This window comes from Fulmarus glacialis, unplaced genomic scaffold (genome assembly GCF_000690835.1).
Source record: "Fulmarus glacialis isolate BGI_N327 unplaced genomic scaffold, ASM69083v1 scaffold7803, whole genome shotgun sequence".
Lineage (NCBI taxonomy): Eukaryota > Metazoa > Chordata > Aves > Procellariiformes > Procellariidae > Fulmarus > Fulmarus glacialis.
This window is the reverse complement of record NW_009202263.1, coordinates 13,578-29,270: the sequence shown is the minus strand read 5'-3', so window position 1 is coordinate 29,270 and position 15,693 is coordinate 13,578. Positions and strand designations below refer to the sequence as shown.

The following is a 15,693-nucleotide window of genomic DNA, read 5'->3' as shown; positions in this document are numbered from 1 at the left end:
ACCGGAGTGTGGAGGCTGCGTTGCTGACAAAGAGATGACAGCCGCCGCAGAAGAAGTGTTAGTACACAAAGCTCTGCATTAAAGGCAGGCTGGGTGGCTTACAGCCAGAGCAAAAGGTGTGACAAAGCCACAAAGGAGCTCTCGCCGACTGCGAAAGGAAAAGCTGGTTTCTGTTTTCTTTGCCAGTTCCTGCACAGGGGCGGATTTGTTGTGCTCATATTTCTGTAGTCATGTTACCTCAAGACAACCTCAATTGGATTTTTTTTTTTTTCCGATCAATACCAGAAACATAGTGCTGGGTTGATAAAAAGCAGGTGTGGTAAAGAGGGAGTGTTTCAAATACTTGGTAGTCCAGATGCATTGATCTGGAGTGGCTATTTTGTTTTTAATTATGGTGGGCATGCATGGCTCTCATTAGTCCAAACAAGTCATGACATTTTGGGGGAGAGATGTCTATATTTTGTGAAGTTTCAAAAATCTGAGATTTGGGTTTAGGAAATTGCTATGTATAATTCAAGGAATATTAAATGTACAAAGGAAAAAGCATTTTAAAGTCTTGGCTTTTTAAAAGCTGCACAGTACTGGCCTCTGTGTTCCCTGTCAGCCTCGATAAATGTTCCACTTCGGTGCGAGCAGCGCTAGGTGAATCAAACTGATTATTCTTTTTTGCTTTCCGAACCATCTCTTGTTACTTCTTCCAGTACTTTACCACTATGTACCTATAGTAATTTTAAATGGAAGGCTTCAGATATCCTCCTTTTACATTTCACGTTTCTGGACCCCTCTACCTTACAAGAACTAATGTCGTGACTTAAAAAGTAAGGGGGGGGCGGGAAACGCCCACTGTGATCTCAGCTCATTCCAGGTCCCGTTCCCTGCTCTGACCCGTTTCCATCTGGGATGCGTGCAGGTGGATTTATCCTGCTCTCCGTGTCTCTCAGGAGTTGTTCAGACAGGGAAGGCAAGCCAGCACAGAAGCTGCTCTTGACCTTTCCCTTTCGGCTGTTAGTAAATGGGCCCGGCGGGGCGGGGGGGAAGCAGCGGAGGTGCATCTCGTTGCAGTTAAGCATCTGGCCAACCATTTGCTGACGTGAACTCTTTACCCTTGAGAAGCGTGTTGCTATCATCCAACTCTTAGATGCCCCCCTCCTGCCACATCCCCCTTACGTCCTCAAGGGCAGCCTCGTGTGAGCCAATGTCACTCATGTAACCCAGTGAAATAGGATTGGCCACTGCGGCAATTATTTTCATTTCCCTCACCTCCTTTTCCCCCCTCTCATATTACCTGGGCTCCTGTCAGCGCACCAACTGGTTGTTCCCTTTACACTCTTGGCTCGCTGCAGGCAGCAGGACGTCTCTACCTTCAGCTTCAAGGTCAGTTTAACTACTTATATTGCTTTTCCTGCCTCAAATTGTAGCATTTCAGATGTGAGGGTTATTAAAAATGAATTCGAAGCACCACAGGAGGTGGTGTAATTTGGTTATAATTTATCGACTCGCATAACTACTTGGTGCAGGAAAAAATGTGTCAGCCCACTGTGCAGCTGCTTCAAATGCTGACTCTTAAGTAGCAGTTTAAGTAAGGGAAAAATAAGTCCCTTTGCACCTGTGTAACAAGTTCAGAGAAAACACCTCTAATTCAGTAAGTTTTCTGTGATTTTGATTGTAGATCTCTGCACTGGGGAGATGAGGGGTTTATACTGTAAAATAGTGTCAGATTGATTCAGAATGGCAAGCACTCCCAGCATCTTGGTTGGGCTTTGGTAGGAGAATTTGGGCTTCTGAGATGCACCAGGGTCAGACCTTCAGCTGAGAGAAATAAAAAATCATGCTCTTAATAAGGGGTAGTTACGAAGGAGTAGTTGTCTGATCTATGAAGAGTCTTTTCCATGTCTTCTCTATTCATATGAAGCTATTCATAGATTCATAGTTTGGATTTTTTTTTCCCAGATTATTAGATTGTTATAATCATTCACTGACCTCTGGCATTACAAGAAGAAAGAAACTGTATTTTAGTTTGTTTTTCGTAGAGATATTCCGTGCTGTGATTAAGGCACAGTTAGACTGATGCGTGCACTGACGTTGTTTCTGCACTGCCGAGATTTTAGCTTAAACCCAGACCAGTCAGAAAGGTTCAAGTCTTGCTCAGGGTGAGCTATGAGAAACTGAAAAGCCCCACCAATATCGCTTTATGAGATTTAATGCTTTAATTTATATCTTACCCTCTGAACCTGTAGAGTGATACAGCAAACCAAGAGCAATGTAAACTGTTTTCTGGGCATCTAAAAATGGTGTCTCATGCATGTAGTCACTTGTGACATTTATTGCAGATGTTTCTAAGATGCCAGCAACTTCCATAGATGGGCAGAGAAAACTTTCCACTGGCATCTGTAGGCTTTAGCTCAAGCTAAGGATGACTCAAAGAAATTACTTCTCAGATGTAAAAGACCAACCTCCTTCTCCCTCCACCACATGAAAGTTCAGCTCACTGCAGTGATACCGTTAGCTGAACAGCCTAACAGTTTAAGACGTGCGTATACATTATCTGTGATTATGTGCCTGTGTGAACTTTAGCTATGCCTCTGCCATTCCTCTAAAATGTCGCTCAGAATCACATGGTGTGGCAATTAATACCACCCATGACATGGTTCAAATATTTAATCTAGTTCTATTTCTAGAAATGTCACTGTAACCCTTGTACCTTCCTTCCCTCCTTGGCTAAAAGCACATGTGCTGCCTACTGTGAAATATAAGATAACCAATACCTGTGTTCAAATACATTAAGAGAAAAACGGAGCTGACAACTTCCTCTTTAAAAGAAGTTCAAGAAAGTAAAGAATTAATAGCAACTATTTTTTAAACATTAAAAGTAGTGGTAAAGTTCACAAGTTCCTTAAAGGGTAAAGAGGCGGTTTGTGCATTTCTGATGATTCACTCGCCTCTGAAGTTCCCAGGGAAGGATGCAACATCTTCACCTCTCTGCAGATCACACAGGACGTCCATGTGCAATGGGACATGGCTGAGGCTGCCCGAGCATGGTGGTAGCTGTGAATCAGATATCCTGGAGACCCTCTGCAGCCTCTGGCCAGAGCAGTTTTGCTATGTCAGACTTTTCTTAAGTTGATTTAAAACAAGGACCTTTTTAGTGTTGGTGAGGAACCTGCTGTACAAAAGCCATATTTCTTCAACTTTAACAGAGGCTTTAATCTAGGTCTATTGTGAATAAGAGGGAAAACTGGTTTAAGGCCCTGAAATAGGCATTCTCTGATTTTTTTCATGCTGGGATTCAAACTGTGGTTACAAAGAGCCCCTCCACCTTAAATTACACTTGCAATCCTTTGGGCTGTTTTCCAGCCAGCACCAGATTTGCAATAGTGACTTCTGCTAAATCTTGCTGCTGGCTTTTGTCTCTGCCTTCACTATGCATGGTAGGTGATACATAAAATACAGTTTTAAAACCAAAATACACTCCTGGCAGGACATTAGTGTCCTGAAGGCTGGTTACAGGTAGCTGAGCACGTCTTGGGGGACAGCAGAGAGATAAAGGCTATGACCTCTAAGATCATGACCTTTCAGACAGGTTTTGCTGATTCACTGGCCATAAGTCATCACAGCGTATGGAATACTGCTTTGGAAAAGGCAATGCCAAGCTGACTCTGAATTTGTTTACCCTTTATGGTGCCGATGTGGTGAGAGAATGGGTATGGTTTTGCTCTGCTATGAAGAAACCTTGATTTGCAGACACTTGGCACTAGATGCTGTACAGCTTAGTGGCTGTTACTTTAAGTCATGTTGCATATACTCTCCTCACAATTAAGCACTGCAGACATTGCTCCACAAGATGACTTGCAAGGAATTAATCAAAACTGTTCACTGTAGGAGGAAACCTGATGCATGGAAGATACACAGCAACTGTTTCTGAGCCAGTTGCTCTGTGTTTCTTCTCTCCTGTACAACAGTATTTTCACTTTCTCCAAGCAATAACAAAAACACAAGTGACCTTGGAAATAAACCTTTAAAGGACTTGTTGCCAGTGACAAATTCCACTCTCAGAGCTATTGAGCTGTGCTCCATGACCTGCCCTTGGGACAAAGGCATGCGTAATCCTGGAGGGGTACAAGAGACATCTTAACTAGCTATCATGAGGCAAAGCCGGTATCCAAAGTATCAGCAGAATGACATAATAAGGGGAAAATGTGCAAGGCAAGATGTCCAAGCATTTTGTAAAGCTGTCAGATTCATATTCCAGGAGCCGTCAAAGTGTTTTGCAGCACACTTGACTACCAAGGGAAAAAAAACCCTTCCCTGCCACTTTACCTGTAGAAAATCCACCTGATGCTGGATACCAGTTGCGATGTGTATCTTGCCCTCCACCTTCAGCAGTTAAAGGATGCCCGGTTGTGGGCACTGCTGAGGACCATGCTATCTGTAAAGGAAAGGAAGACTGATGTGTTGGAAGTACTGGGTGACCATAGAGCAGATCAGTCCTGACTATGATAAGGAAAAGCAGACGATAAATGACTTGAACAGGACCATTGCATGAGAGCCAGCAACCTTGGCACTCGCATTGGAGAGCTGGTGAGCCGAACTCTAGTGATGCCATGTGCAGCAGAAGCAGGTGCACCCTCCCAGTTATGGCAAAGGCTGGCACCCCAGTGCTCATGAGGTCCATTTTTTTTTTTGTATTTCTGCCACCTGCTAAGGGATTTGAGAAGCTCATGCTCTTCTCTCCCTGATATTCCCTGCCTCCTCTTCTTTCCATCAGCCTGCAACAAGGTCAGTGCTGTCCCAAGCTGTGGGCTTGAGCTAGCACTCCAATGTATGTGTCCCCACCGCAAAACACCAGTTCTCATTTTCACTTTGGACTGCTGTGTCTCCTGATGTGTCAGCTTCTGCTGATCTGCATACAGTATATATATGGTGCTCCAGCTTTTTTGTAGCCTTACACTGAAACAGTTCAGTTTAGATACATCTCTGAACATTTCTTACACAATGTGCTGAAATCCTCACATCATCAGATTAGTAAGGAAGAAGCTGTCTGACTGTTAATGTGCCTATCCATTACATTTTGGAAAAACAGTCTTATTACTATCAGAGTATTGTCTGAGTGACACATGCTTGAGGTCTCACGCCATGAATCCTAAAATCTCATTAAAATCTATAAAATAAAATTATTAAGCTTTATACCTCAAAAAAAGTGTTGTGTCCAATACCATAGAAATTAGACCTTGTTTGGACAACTGAAGAAGAGATGTTCACAGAACTAAAAATCAGTGCAGGTTTAGATGCAGCTAATTCTGTCGTATGTGTTACCAAAATAAAGTCCAAATTCACATGTAGCTTGTGGCGTGTTGAAAGAACTTGAAACTTCTGCAAGGTTGGGGCAGTTATAAACCACTTAACAGAGAAACAATTTTTAAGTAGAAAACCATAAATGACAATTGGGAACCATTTAAGAATATTTTATCAGTACACTCAGAATCTCGCAACGGAGGAGAAAACTTCTCTGCTTCTTAGGAAGCATTCCAGTTTAAAGGGAAAGTGAAAGTAATAGTAAAAAAAAAAAGTGGGACTGACAGAGACTTAAGTTAACCGGGTTCCTGCTATTGCAGACAGCCCCATCACATAATCTTACTCGGAAGTGTATCTATGTCTGTATCAGAAATAGTTCCCTGACTGCTCCGACCAGGGAGGTCCCTAGGCCATGCTGAGGACGGCGGTGATCCCTCCCCACCCGCGGTTCAGGGAAGTGCGTGACTCCCAAAAGGGGCCAGCACTTGGCAGGCCATGACCACGGATTGCACTTCTAGTGCAGCCGCTGCGGTCCCAAGGGGCTGATACGAACTCCGAATGCAAAAGCTAGCAGACGCGGAGACGCTCTGCTGCTTCCATTTTGGAGACTGGTACAACTGTTACTGGATTGACAGGACCATTCCGGTATTAGGAGGATGTTGGGGATGAAATAAAATGGAAAGAGTTCAGGGAAGAGCTGAAGAGTGATTAATTAACTTGAAAATATGATGAAAAACTGATGGAGAGACATAAAAAGTGATAGCTATTAAGTAGCTACATGTGGAACAAATAATTAGTAGAAATTTCTGCAACAAACTGATAAAAGTAATAACAAAGGCCAGTGATTCAAACTGAAGACAAACAAATGCAGGCCAAAAAATAAGAGTGTTTTTTTTTTTTAACTCAGTTGATTAACCCTTGGAATTCCTTTATCTTCTCTAGATCACACTTTCTCTAGATAGTTTTAAACGGAAGACGGATGCTTTCCTAATGCAGGTATTTTCCTCCCAGCACACCTGATCAGCACAGGCAAGCGCTCAATTCCTTTTCAAGGGTTAAAACTGATAATCACAAAAGTTCTTCTGATCTTGAAAAATTAACCTTTCTCCTTCCCAGCTGCGCTATGGTAGCACTATAGGCATCTACGAGAAAATGAATTTTCTATCATCATGAGCACAAGGGAAGACCCTTAGGAAACACCTACAAAAGAAAAGTGTGCACCTTCATTTTTTAGGCTGTGCAGTGGCTAAACTTCCCTGCTGAAAGTGAAATCCTTACAGTGGAGGGCTCATGATGAAACTTGAATCACAGCATGGTATTTCTGGTAAAGTGTTCTTAGAAAAACCTTACACCTTTAACGACACCTTTGGCTGGAATAATTACGTTTCTCTGAATCCACAGAGGTGGTAATGGTGCAAACTTATTGTTAGGGCAGGGTGACATTTTCTGTGGGGAAAAAACCAGCTGAATCTGTTAATAATTTGAGGTCAGATTTGACAAATAGCTTTGATGAGAAATTTTTTTAGTTTGAGACTATTCTGTTCAGACTCTTTCAAAATGGATCTTTTTGAAATGTTTGGTTTGAAGCAATGCATTACTTAGAAATCACGCTATTTTTAGAAGGGAAAAAAAAAGAAAACCAAAACAAAATGGTCTTGTTTCCTGTCAAATGAAGTGTCTTGTTCATTATGCACCCTCATTATGTAAAAACTTTGTTCGCTGAACGTGTACACCAGGTTTTTGTGCAAGTCTATTTGTATTATTTTGATTGTATGTGGACTATCTGCGCAGGGCATAACATGGACTCAGTTTGTGCTGCGGTATTATATGCATTTATATTCAGAACTATAGCCCACCCTTGTGGCAAGAGGTGTTTATTAAATTAGGAGTTACACCATTTTGATAAAAAAAATTACAGTCTCCTTTCCACAGCAGTCCAGATGATGTTTTTCTTGTCCTAAGAAATTCTAACTTTCATGTTCCCCTAGACCCTTTGCATTTGACAGTCACAAATGATGGTCCCTGCGATGGCAATGCCACGCTGCAGTCAGAAGGTCCTTCCCAAGGAGCAGAAGATCAGGCCAGCTGTCGTCTCCCAGTTCCTGCAGGCAGCAGCCGTGCGATGCTATGATTGACGCTTGTCAGGTCACCTTCTCAGCAGGGTCACCTCTTCTGCAGGAGTGACTGGGTTTAAAAAACTGAGGCACTTATGGTAAAGACAGAAACTGAACTTCTGCTTACAGAACTGCAAAGTTTGGGGAAGGAAATGTTAGGCTGAGGAGTGCTGGGCTTAAAGGAGTGCTGGGCTTAAACTGTAGCAAGGGATGTGTAGTTAGAGATTAGTTTTTAAAAAAAAGGAAAAAAAGCCTATCTTACTCTGATTTTTTTTTTTTTTTTCCTTTTTAGGTAGTTAACCTACGCAGGCTGCGGCATCTCCAGTGTTGGAGGCTTTCAAGAGCTGTTAGAGAAGCATCTGTCAGGTAAAGTAGAGCCTGCCTCAGGGTAAGGAAAACCTTTTCCGTGATCCAACAAGGCAAGGATGTCCTGGGGGACAAGGCATGCAGCCACAACGGTGGATAACATCGCCAACAAGAAAAATACTTGCGTTATGGGACTTCATGAAAACTCAAAAAGGAAAACAGTTTTACGAGCATAAAATCTGCCTTTGATCAGGTGTCCAAAAGTTGGTCATTCTGTCCCAAAGGTACAGGCCCGTTTAATGTATCAGACCCTGAAAGGATGAGAAAACTGCTGATGCTGCCTGAACAAGGGAGGAGGGGACATGGAAACTGTCCGTGCTGAGAGGGTCTGCTTTCGGGATTAAAGCTCGGCATTGCACATCCAGTCAAAGACAGGCATAAATAAGAGTGAGGAGAGTGAGTAAGGTACAACGTCCCTGTATTTCCCAGATCAGCCATGGCACAAAGCCTTCACCGTTTGAGATACCAAGGACGTCTCTTTGCCTTTTCAAACTGGTTCCTTTTCCCCCGGGCTCAGGTGTTTCTTTCTCCAGTTGGTACATTTCTCTTTCTGTTCACAGGCTGTGATTTCTGTTACAACCCTGTACCTCAGGCACGCAGTGTAGTTTGGCCTGAAAGTCAAGGATGCTGAGCTACCCACAGCCAGCCAGGGTATTGTTTGCAGTTTTGCAATGTTGTTCACATTCTGTGGAAGGTTTGCTCTGCTCAGCTGCTCTCAGGGTCGGGTGCTCTCTTATTCAATAGCTGTTGCAAGGGCAAAGCAAAGGATACAAAAGCACTGAATCAGCAGCTAAACAACCTTTAGCTTTTAACAACTTCAGCACTGTTCCTCTCCCAAAGAAATCACGGTGAGCAGCTTCTAGCACCCTTCACCCTCGCAGAGCTCCCGTGTACTTCTCAGCTCCTCTGGAACAAATTAATGCCAAATGCCTAGCGAAGAGGATGCTGTGTTACCTTCCAGACCCAGACCACAACATCGTGCTGATCCGGAGAGTAACTTTCTGGCTGGGACATTGCTTCTATCCGTTGTGCAACCTTGATCATTGGAAAAGGCTCGACGGTAGAAAAATATGCAGCCCGTCAATCAATAGCTGCTGTTACAAAGGATGGGACTTTCCCGTCACGTTGCATTAGTACAAGGAATGGAGGTTATGTGAAAACAGCAAACAACACAGTGCAGTCTTGCCAGCAGATACGTGACATGGCTAAATATAATGACCTGTCTGAGGCTGTTAGCTCTACCTGTTAGGCTGCGGAACACACTGTAGTCAATAGGTGCACTGCTCGTGTTATTTCTGAAGCACCATAATTATACTGTTGTGCCTCACGCTTCTTTCTAAATACATAGTGCACACGATTCCTCTAATTCAATCAGATGTCCAGGCCAGATTTGTCCCTTAAAGTGACACAGGATTCAGAAGCTCTCAAAAAATCCAAGCTGGTGGAGATGCCGATGAGTGCTTGGGGTTGTTGAAGTCATAATGGCATCATCTGCAAGGGGATTTTGATACAGCTTCTAGTTTTCAGGACAGGATTTTGACTGCCAGCCAATTCCTTGCAGTAAAGATGGCATCTGTGAAACAGAACTATAAATACATAGAGCTGCTGTGAAAATACATGTATTGTTTCTCAGACACTTAGATATAACAATAATAGTTCTGTGCAGATTAGTCATAAGCAAATATTTCCAGAGTGTAGGATGGGGATGCTATACTGTGAAAAGGCACAAGAACCATCTGCTAAATACACAGAAAAGAAAGCAGCACAAAAACCTCCATCACAAACCTCGTATCTGATTTTGATTTACAGTCAAACATTCTCCCACTGCATCTTGGGAGGGAGAAATCCTGTTGCAGTCATGAGAGCCTGTCCTGCAACTCTCACCTAAACAAATTCATAGATGGAGGGGAGCCACTCCCAGAGATAAGATAAGGCTACGATGATCTGCCTCCTGCCCCAGCCCACTGTCTGCATGTATTTAATCGTACTCTAGTGCTGTGCAACTAATTATTGAGGACTCAGAATAACTGAGGAAATCGCAACGTATTCCTAATGGGAAAAAAAAATATGCCCTCCCTGTGTGGCGTCTCCCCATTCCTGTTTTAGGGAAATTCTTTGAGTGAAGAAATATTGACATTTCTGTCAATCAATCAGTCAGCACCTTTCTCTGGAAGGAAAGTTAGATAAATGTATATTTCATCTCAAAGGCACGGAGGAGACAGAATAACAAAATTCAGGTATAAAATTGTTTAAACAAGATACAGGACATGAAAGAAATTACTCTCAAACTTGAAACACACCTGTGTTTCTCATCTGACATATGTGACTAAAGTACAAAGAAGATACTGCTTTGCAACAAAAAACATGCAAGCAGATGCAAGCACTTTTTACCAAGTGAGAAGATACAGATGCAACATTGCATTTGTCTTTAGACAGAAGGGGAAAAGGTGAAGAAGTACAGGGTTTGGGGTAACTAACCCAGATCTACATGAAAATTATTGGAAACTGGAACACTTGTTCACTGAAAATAAAACCAAATGCTTTGAGGTGTTTAGTTTAACCTTGAAAGAATGGTGAAGAGATTGCATACAAAATTACATTTTTTAAAACTTTGAAAAAACAACTGAAGCAGCATATCCTGGGGGAAAGATTATGTTTTCTTGTAAATCTTCCATGCCCATTTCCCAAAGATGATTTACCAGAGTCCAGTTTTAAGAAAAAGCTTCTGTCAACGACACAAATTGGAACTTGTGTCCTTTATTTAAACAGGAGTTATATCTTCCTGAGGAACTCACAGTCACTGGCAATACTAGTCAAATTCTGATTCTTGGAAGAAAAAACATGCATTGTCTTCTTCAGACTTTCACAGAACATGCCATTTTCTCTGCTAGACTTAGAGATCTCCTGTACTCCAGACATAATCCAGTAGAATTAAATAGAAAAAATACATGTATAGAAATAATACATGTAAATACGAACCATTTTTCTGAACACACTATGTAAGTGCAAATCAATAATAAAAAAAAAAGTCTTCTCTTACAGGGCTACCATTTAAAGTGAGGATTTACTTGTCATTTGCACTGCATGAGGACTTATGGGTTGACATTGGGCTGTCTTCTCTTCCAGACATCGTATCCTCCGAGAGGAATGGCTAGCACCTTCTGCCGTCTCCTGGCTGGCCGTGCAAGCACTGCACTCTTTGCAGCCGCCGGCACAGGGGTGCTAACCACCGGGTACCTCCTCAACCAGCAAAATGTGAAGGCTGCTGTTCAGGAAAAACGTAAACTCTTCCCTCCAAGGTAAGCAGTTGGGGTTGGGCAGTCAGCTGGGCACAGTGCCCTGTTAACTGGGCTAGGAGCAATGTTTAACTCTTTGGAAGAAGAAGATCCCTACCAAAACTGCAGAGCCCTCGTGTGGCCACGCCATCTGTGTGTCTGTCCATGGGCTGTGTGACCTGAAAAAACAGCACACTTTATTAATAACCCCAGTTTTATGTAGCACCAGCAATGGTCTTCAAGACCAGAAAGCAGGGATGTGAGATAGTATCAACACTCAAAAAAAACCCATTGCTGAACAATGACAAGCCTAAAAAATGTTTGAAATTTTAGGTAGAGCACTAAAGTAGTCCTTATTTTATCTCACCAGCTATTGAACACTTTGCAGCTCAACCTATTGCACTGGCGGGTTGTACAGAGTCTATCATTAGGAAATGTGAAAATATTTTCATTATGCAAGTAGTAAAGAAATTTCCCATATAACTGCTGTTCTTGAAATACTAGTAATTATGTTACAAACTGGCTGGCTGATGATTAGAAACTAATTACAGACCTTCTTCTGTGTAGGTTGACTTTACTGGCCACACTTGTGAAAAACAACATGGACCAGCCTCTGGCAGACTTTTAAATTTTTTTTTAAAGTAGTGAATAGTATCCCAGTTAAAATAAATTCTTACAGAAATAACGTAATTGTGCATAAAGCAAAGCCTTACCACTACAAGGTAATGTGGTCTGACTCAGTTGCAGAAATGCCTTGCTAAAACATAAGATCTTCATTTTCCCTGGCTTAGTGCACCGTGCAGCTTTCCGTAAATAATAATGTCATAAAAGCAAACCCATATATTGTAGAAGAACTAGCTTCTCGGCTGACATAGATCAGACAGTCTCACCGATGTCCACTAAGCTGTGAGAGCACCTGGGCTCCGAATTACAAAGAACTTCTTCAGCTAAACTTAATTCCCTTCCTACTCGAACAAAACAATGTTAGAGCTCTTTTGTTTCCCAGTAAGAGTGTCTCAGCATAGATTTAATGGGGCTTAGTACACTGTCAGAGCTCACTGGGATTCATTTTCCTGATGGCCCTGAGTAGCAGAAAGCTGCAATTGCCTGTTGGTGTGGTGGCCCACCAGTGTGCAATGTGGAGTACTTTCAGTGACCTGAATCTTCACCCCTTCCTAAAACTCAATGCAACACATAAACCAAGAACTAATTATACTTTTAAACCATGCTGTGTACTCTGTATCTCATGATCCCTTTAATAGCTTCATAAACTAGCAAGGATTACTCTTCAAAGATGCCACATAATTGCTTGGGATTCTTCTTCTCTTCAGCGCAGACTATCCTGATCTCCGCAAACATAACAACTGCATGGCCGAGTGCCTCACACCGGCCATTTACTCTAGGCTAAGGGACAAGATGACTCCCAACGGCTACACCCTGGACCAGTGCATCCAAACTGGGGTTGACAATCCTGGCCATCCTTTCATTAAAACTGTGGGCATGGTCGCAGGTGATGAAGAATCCTATGAGGTAAGACATTTCTACAACACTGCCGTATTTTGTTCCGTTTTCGTGGTATCGTTCACAAGAGCTTTTTAGATGAAGACAGATTCCTAGTAGGGTATGCCCTCCTAAGATAAATTGTATCCCGGAGAGTACATAAGGGGCAGGCCATCTGCATAAAGATGGTGGTTTTCCTACTCTTACACATTAGGAAATGCACGAACATGAGGCTTCAGTAGAGGTGACCTCTCTGCTGCAATTGAAGTTAATAAACTGTACCTGCTTGGGAGCAGCTGCCACCTGCTTCCAGCAACTAAGTTTAGTTCCTACAATTAAACTTAGCTTATGGCAAAACTATGCAACCCTGAGACACACAAAATAAAGGTAATGTGGAAATTACATTGTGGAACAGCAGAGGCAGAAATGAAATAAAAACGTCTTCTGGGAAGTGCCAGCCATCCTTAAGCCACAACTTTTGGATCACGATGAAAACTGAAGACTGACAGCATTAGGGTGGATAAGTTTATTTAACTCTGGAATAAAGAGAAGAGGAAAAGAGAAGAAAATCCTTATTTTTATTGACCTTTATGGTCTGCTTCCTTCAGTCTACCATATAATGGTACCTATTATTATACGGTCTCCTAACAGTGTCCCAAACACTGGGCTGCTGAGGATGGACTGGGACTTCTGGACTATCAGCTCCTGTCGTTCAGTTTATTCATTTAGATGTGCCACTGCTCCTCATCTGCATGAAGGTGTGGTTGTGATTGGTGTTGACACACCTGAGACAAGTGGCTCTAGCAAGGAAGTGAGGACATAGGGTATTCCCGCATGACCTAAAAACAGGAGGCAAGCTTCTGGGGGACTGAGTGTGTGTTCTGGTTGGTAATACATCCTGAAACCTAATCTCGTTGCCACCACATCCAGTACCTGTCTGTGATAACTAGAGTAAGCTTGTAACTTAAGAAAGGTGCAATTGCACCTCCTTTTTGTTGTGAAGATGAGCAAGCACTGCAGAGTGCTGTCGAGGTCAAAAGCACCCCCTCTTTTCATATTTAGCCCTGTCTGTGTTTGCAAAGCCCTCTTTATGACTGTCACCCAGGAGCCTGTGCCAGGGGACTTCTCCTGTGGCTGAAGCTGGTGCATTTAAGTGTTTCTATGATGTTGCAGACTCTTTCTAGATTCTCTTGACTCTGTAGGTGTTTGCTGAGATTTTTGACCCTGTCATTAAAGCAAGACATAATGGCTATGATCCACGGACAATGAAGCATCACACGGACCTGGATGCATCCAAGGTAGGACTAAAATAAAATAATGAGACAATAAAGGTTCAGGGCTGCTTCTTACAGTGATGATATAGTATGCAATGGTACTTTTCTTTTTCCTGATCCAACTCCAGAGACAGTAATTTCAGGGTTAAGGAAAGCGGGATGCCACTCATGGCCCTAACAGGAAGACAGCTGCATCCCTACCTTGTTCCTCGCAGAGGGATCAGTCTCCACTGTACGAAGCATTTGGGCCACAGTCTCACTTGGCACTGTGGGTCTGTTCATGAGCTTACAGATAACCGTGTGTCTAAGGGTTGGAATGAAAGCAGGAGTTGACTCCACTACGCCCACATACACGTGATCAAACCCTAGCTGGTACTTAATATTTCCTTCATATTCCAACTACACTCTGGTTTAGCATCTTCTTGGGCTTTCCTCTATTGATGGATCTTCCGTAGCTGGACCCCTGCCTCTGTCCATACCCATGTTTCCAAAAGCCATGCAGATTCCTTCATATTTTGGGACCACGAAGGACTAGCTTGTTACTCCGCCACATTCATTCAGCCAAAGAAACTTGTTGTTCCTAAAAAAACCATCGTGGTGTCTGAAACTGAGGGGTTCCTTGTATCCTGCGTATTTGTGATCTTATGGAGAGGTCGTCATGCCTGGGCAGAAGGATGACCCTCTTTTTGTACGATATTTTTTTTTAATGGTGGAGTACAACACGGGGGGACTGTGTGTGAGCTAATGAAACACCCTTCCTTCAGATCACCCATGGTCAATTTGACGAGCGCTACGTCCTCTCATCACGGGTACGGACTGGCCGCAGCATCCGGGGCCTCAGCCTTCCTCCTGCCTGCACCAGGGCAGAGCGGAGAGAGGTGGAGAACGTCGTGGTCACCGCGCTCGCTGGGCTGAAGGGAGACCTCTCTGGAAAGTACTACAGCTTGACCAATATGTCTGAGAGGGATCAGCAGCAGCTTATTGACGTAAGTATAGCTCCAGTGCTGACACCACCTTCATTTACTCTCATTTACCTTCATCTTTGTCTTTCTTTGGGGTACATGCTTTCCTGTGTAGCAAAGGAGGATAATCACAGCATTAACCCAGTAGTTAATGGCCTGTCAATATTTTTAATATAATGGCAAATCATCCAGGGTCTATATTTTGGCTAAGTACATACTGTGCAGGTCCGAAACGTGGAGTTATATTCCAGATAGCAAGGTCTGTGTCAAATCAAATATACATGGCTGCTGCCACCTCTTCGGACAAATAATGAAGTAAGTTCAGGAGTTTTTCTTGCTCATTTCCTGGAGCAAAGATTGGTATTTTCTATATTAATAACCATTCTAACTAAAAATATTACATTGAGATAAGCATTACGTATTATCTGTATTCTGGACTGTCGGGGTGGGGGGCTTTGGCTGTAATTTCTTTATGTCAAAACTACACTAATTCTAATTTCCCCAAAATGACTGTAGCCAACTGCACCCACATGACCTTTTCCCAGTCCTGTAACTGTGTTTAAGGACTTGAAGGATCAGGCCCATAACGAGAGTTTTCATTGTCACACAGATGGAAACACAAGGATTTTCATCATGGATTTTGTCACAGCATGTGACATGTCAAACAAACCTTGAATGTGCATTTTAAATATCCAAAGGAATGGCTGTACCCTATTAGCTATATTCATGGCACATTAATCCATAACATCAACCAAAAGGGAGCTGATGAAGTAACATAACTATTTATAACCCTGGAACTAGGTGTCACAGTCTGGACTAACCAGGAGTTAAGAATTTGTGTAAGGTCAGTAACTTTTTTAATTGAATGTCCTTGGTAGTATGTTTATTGACAAGATGTTGATGACCTGTT

The 15,693-nt window shown here is 42.7% G+C and overlaps 1 protein-coding gene across 1 annotated transcript in view; it reads left to right on the top strand.

The window, feature by feature from the left end:
- The first annotated feature begins 1,323 nt into the window (after nucleotides 1–1,323).
- LOC104074181 (creatine kinase S-type, mitochondrial) overlaps nucleotides 1,324–15,693 on the top strand; it is a 25,668-nt gene continuing 11,298 nt past the window's right edge. Inside the window, exons 1-6 of the mRNA XM_009574226.1 lie at nucleotides 1,324–1,374; nucleotides 7,699–7,772; nucleotides 10,899–11,071; nucleotides 12,379–12,577; nucleotides 13,750–13,845; nucleotides 14,586–14,807. Of these exons, the coding sequence (XP_009572521.1) occupies nucleotides 10,920–11,071; nucleotides 12,379–12,577; nucleotides 13,750–13,845; nucleotides 14,586–14,807 (669 nt within the window). The 5' untranslated portion in view covers nucleotides 1,324–1,374; nucleotides 7,699–7,772; nucleotides 10,899–10,919. The remainder of the gene's footprint in view (nucleotides 1,375–7,698; nucleotides 7,773–10,898; nucleotides 11,072–12,378; nucleotides 12,578–13,749; nucleotides 13,846–14,585; nucleotides 14,808–15,693) is intronic.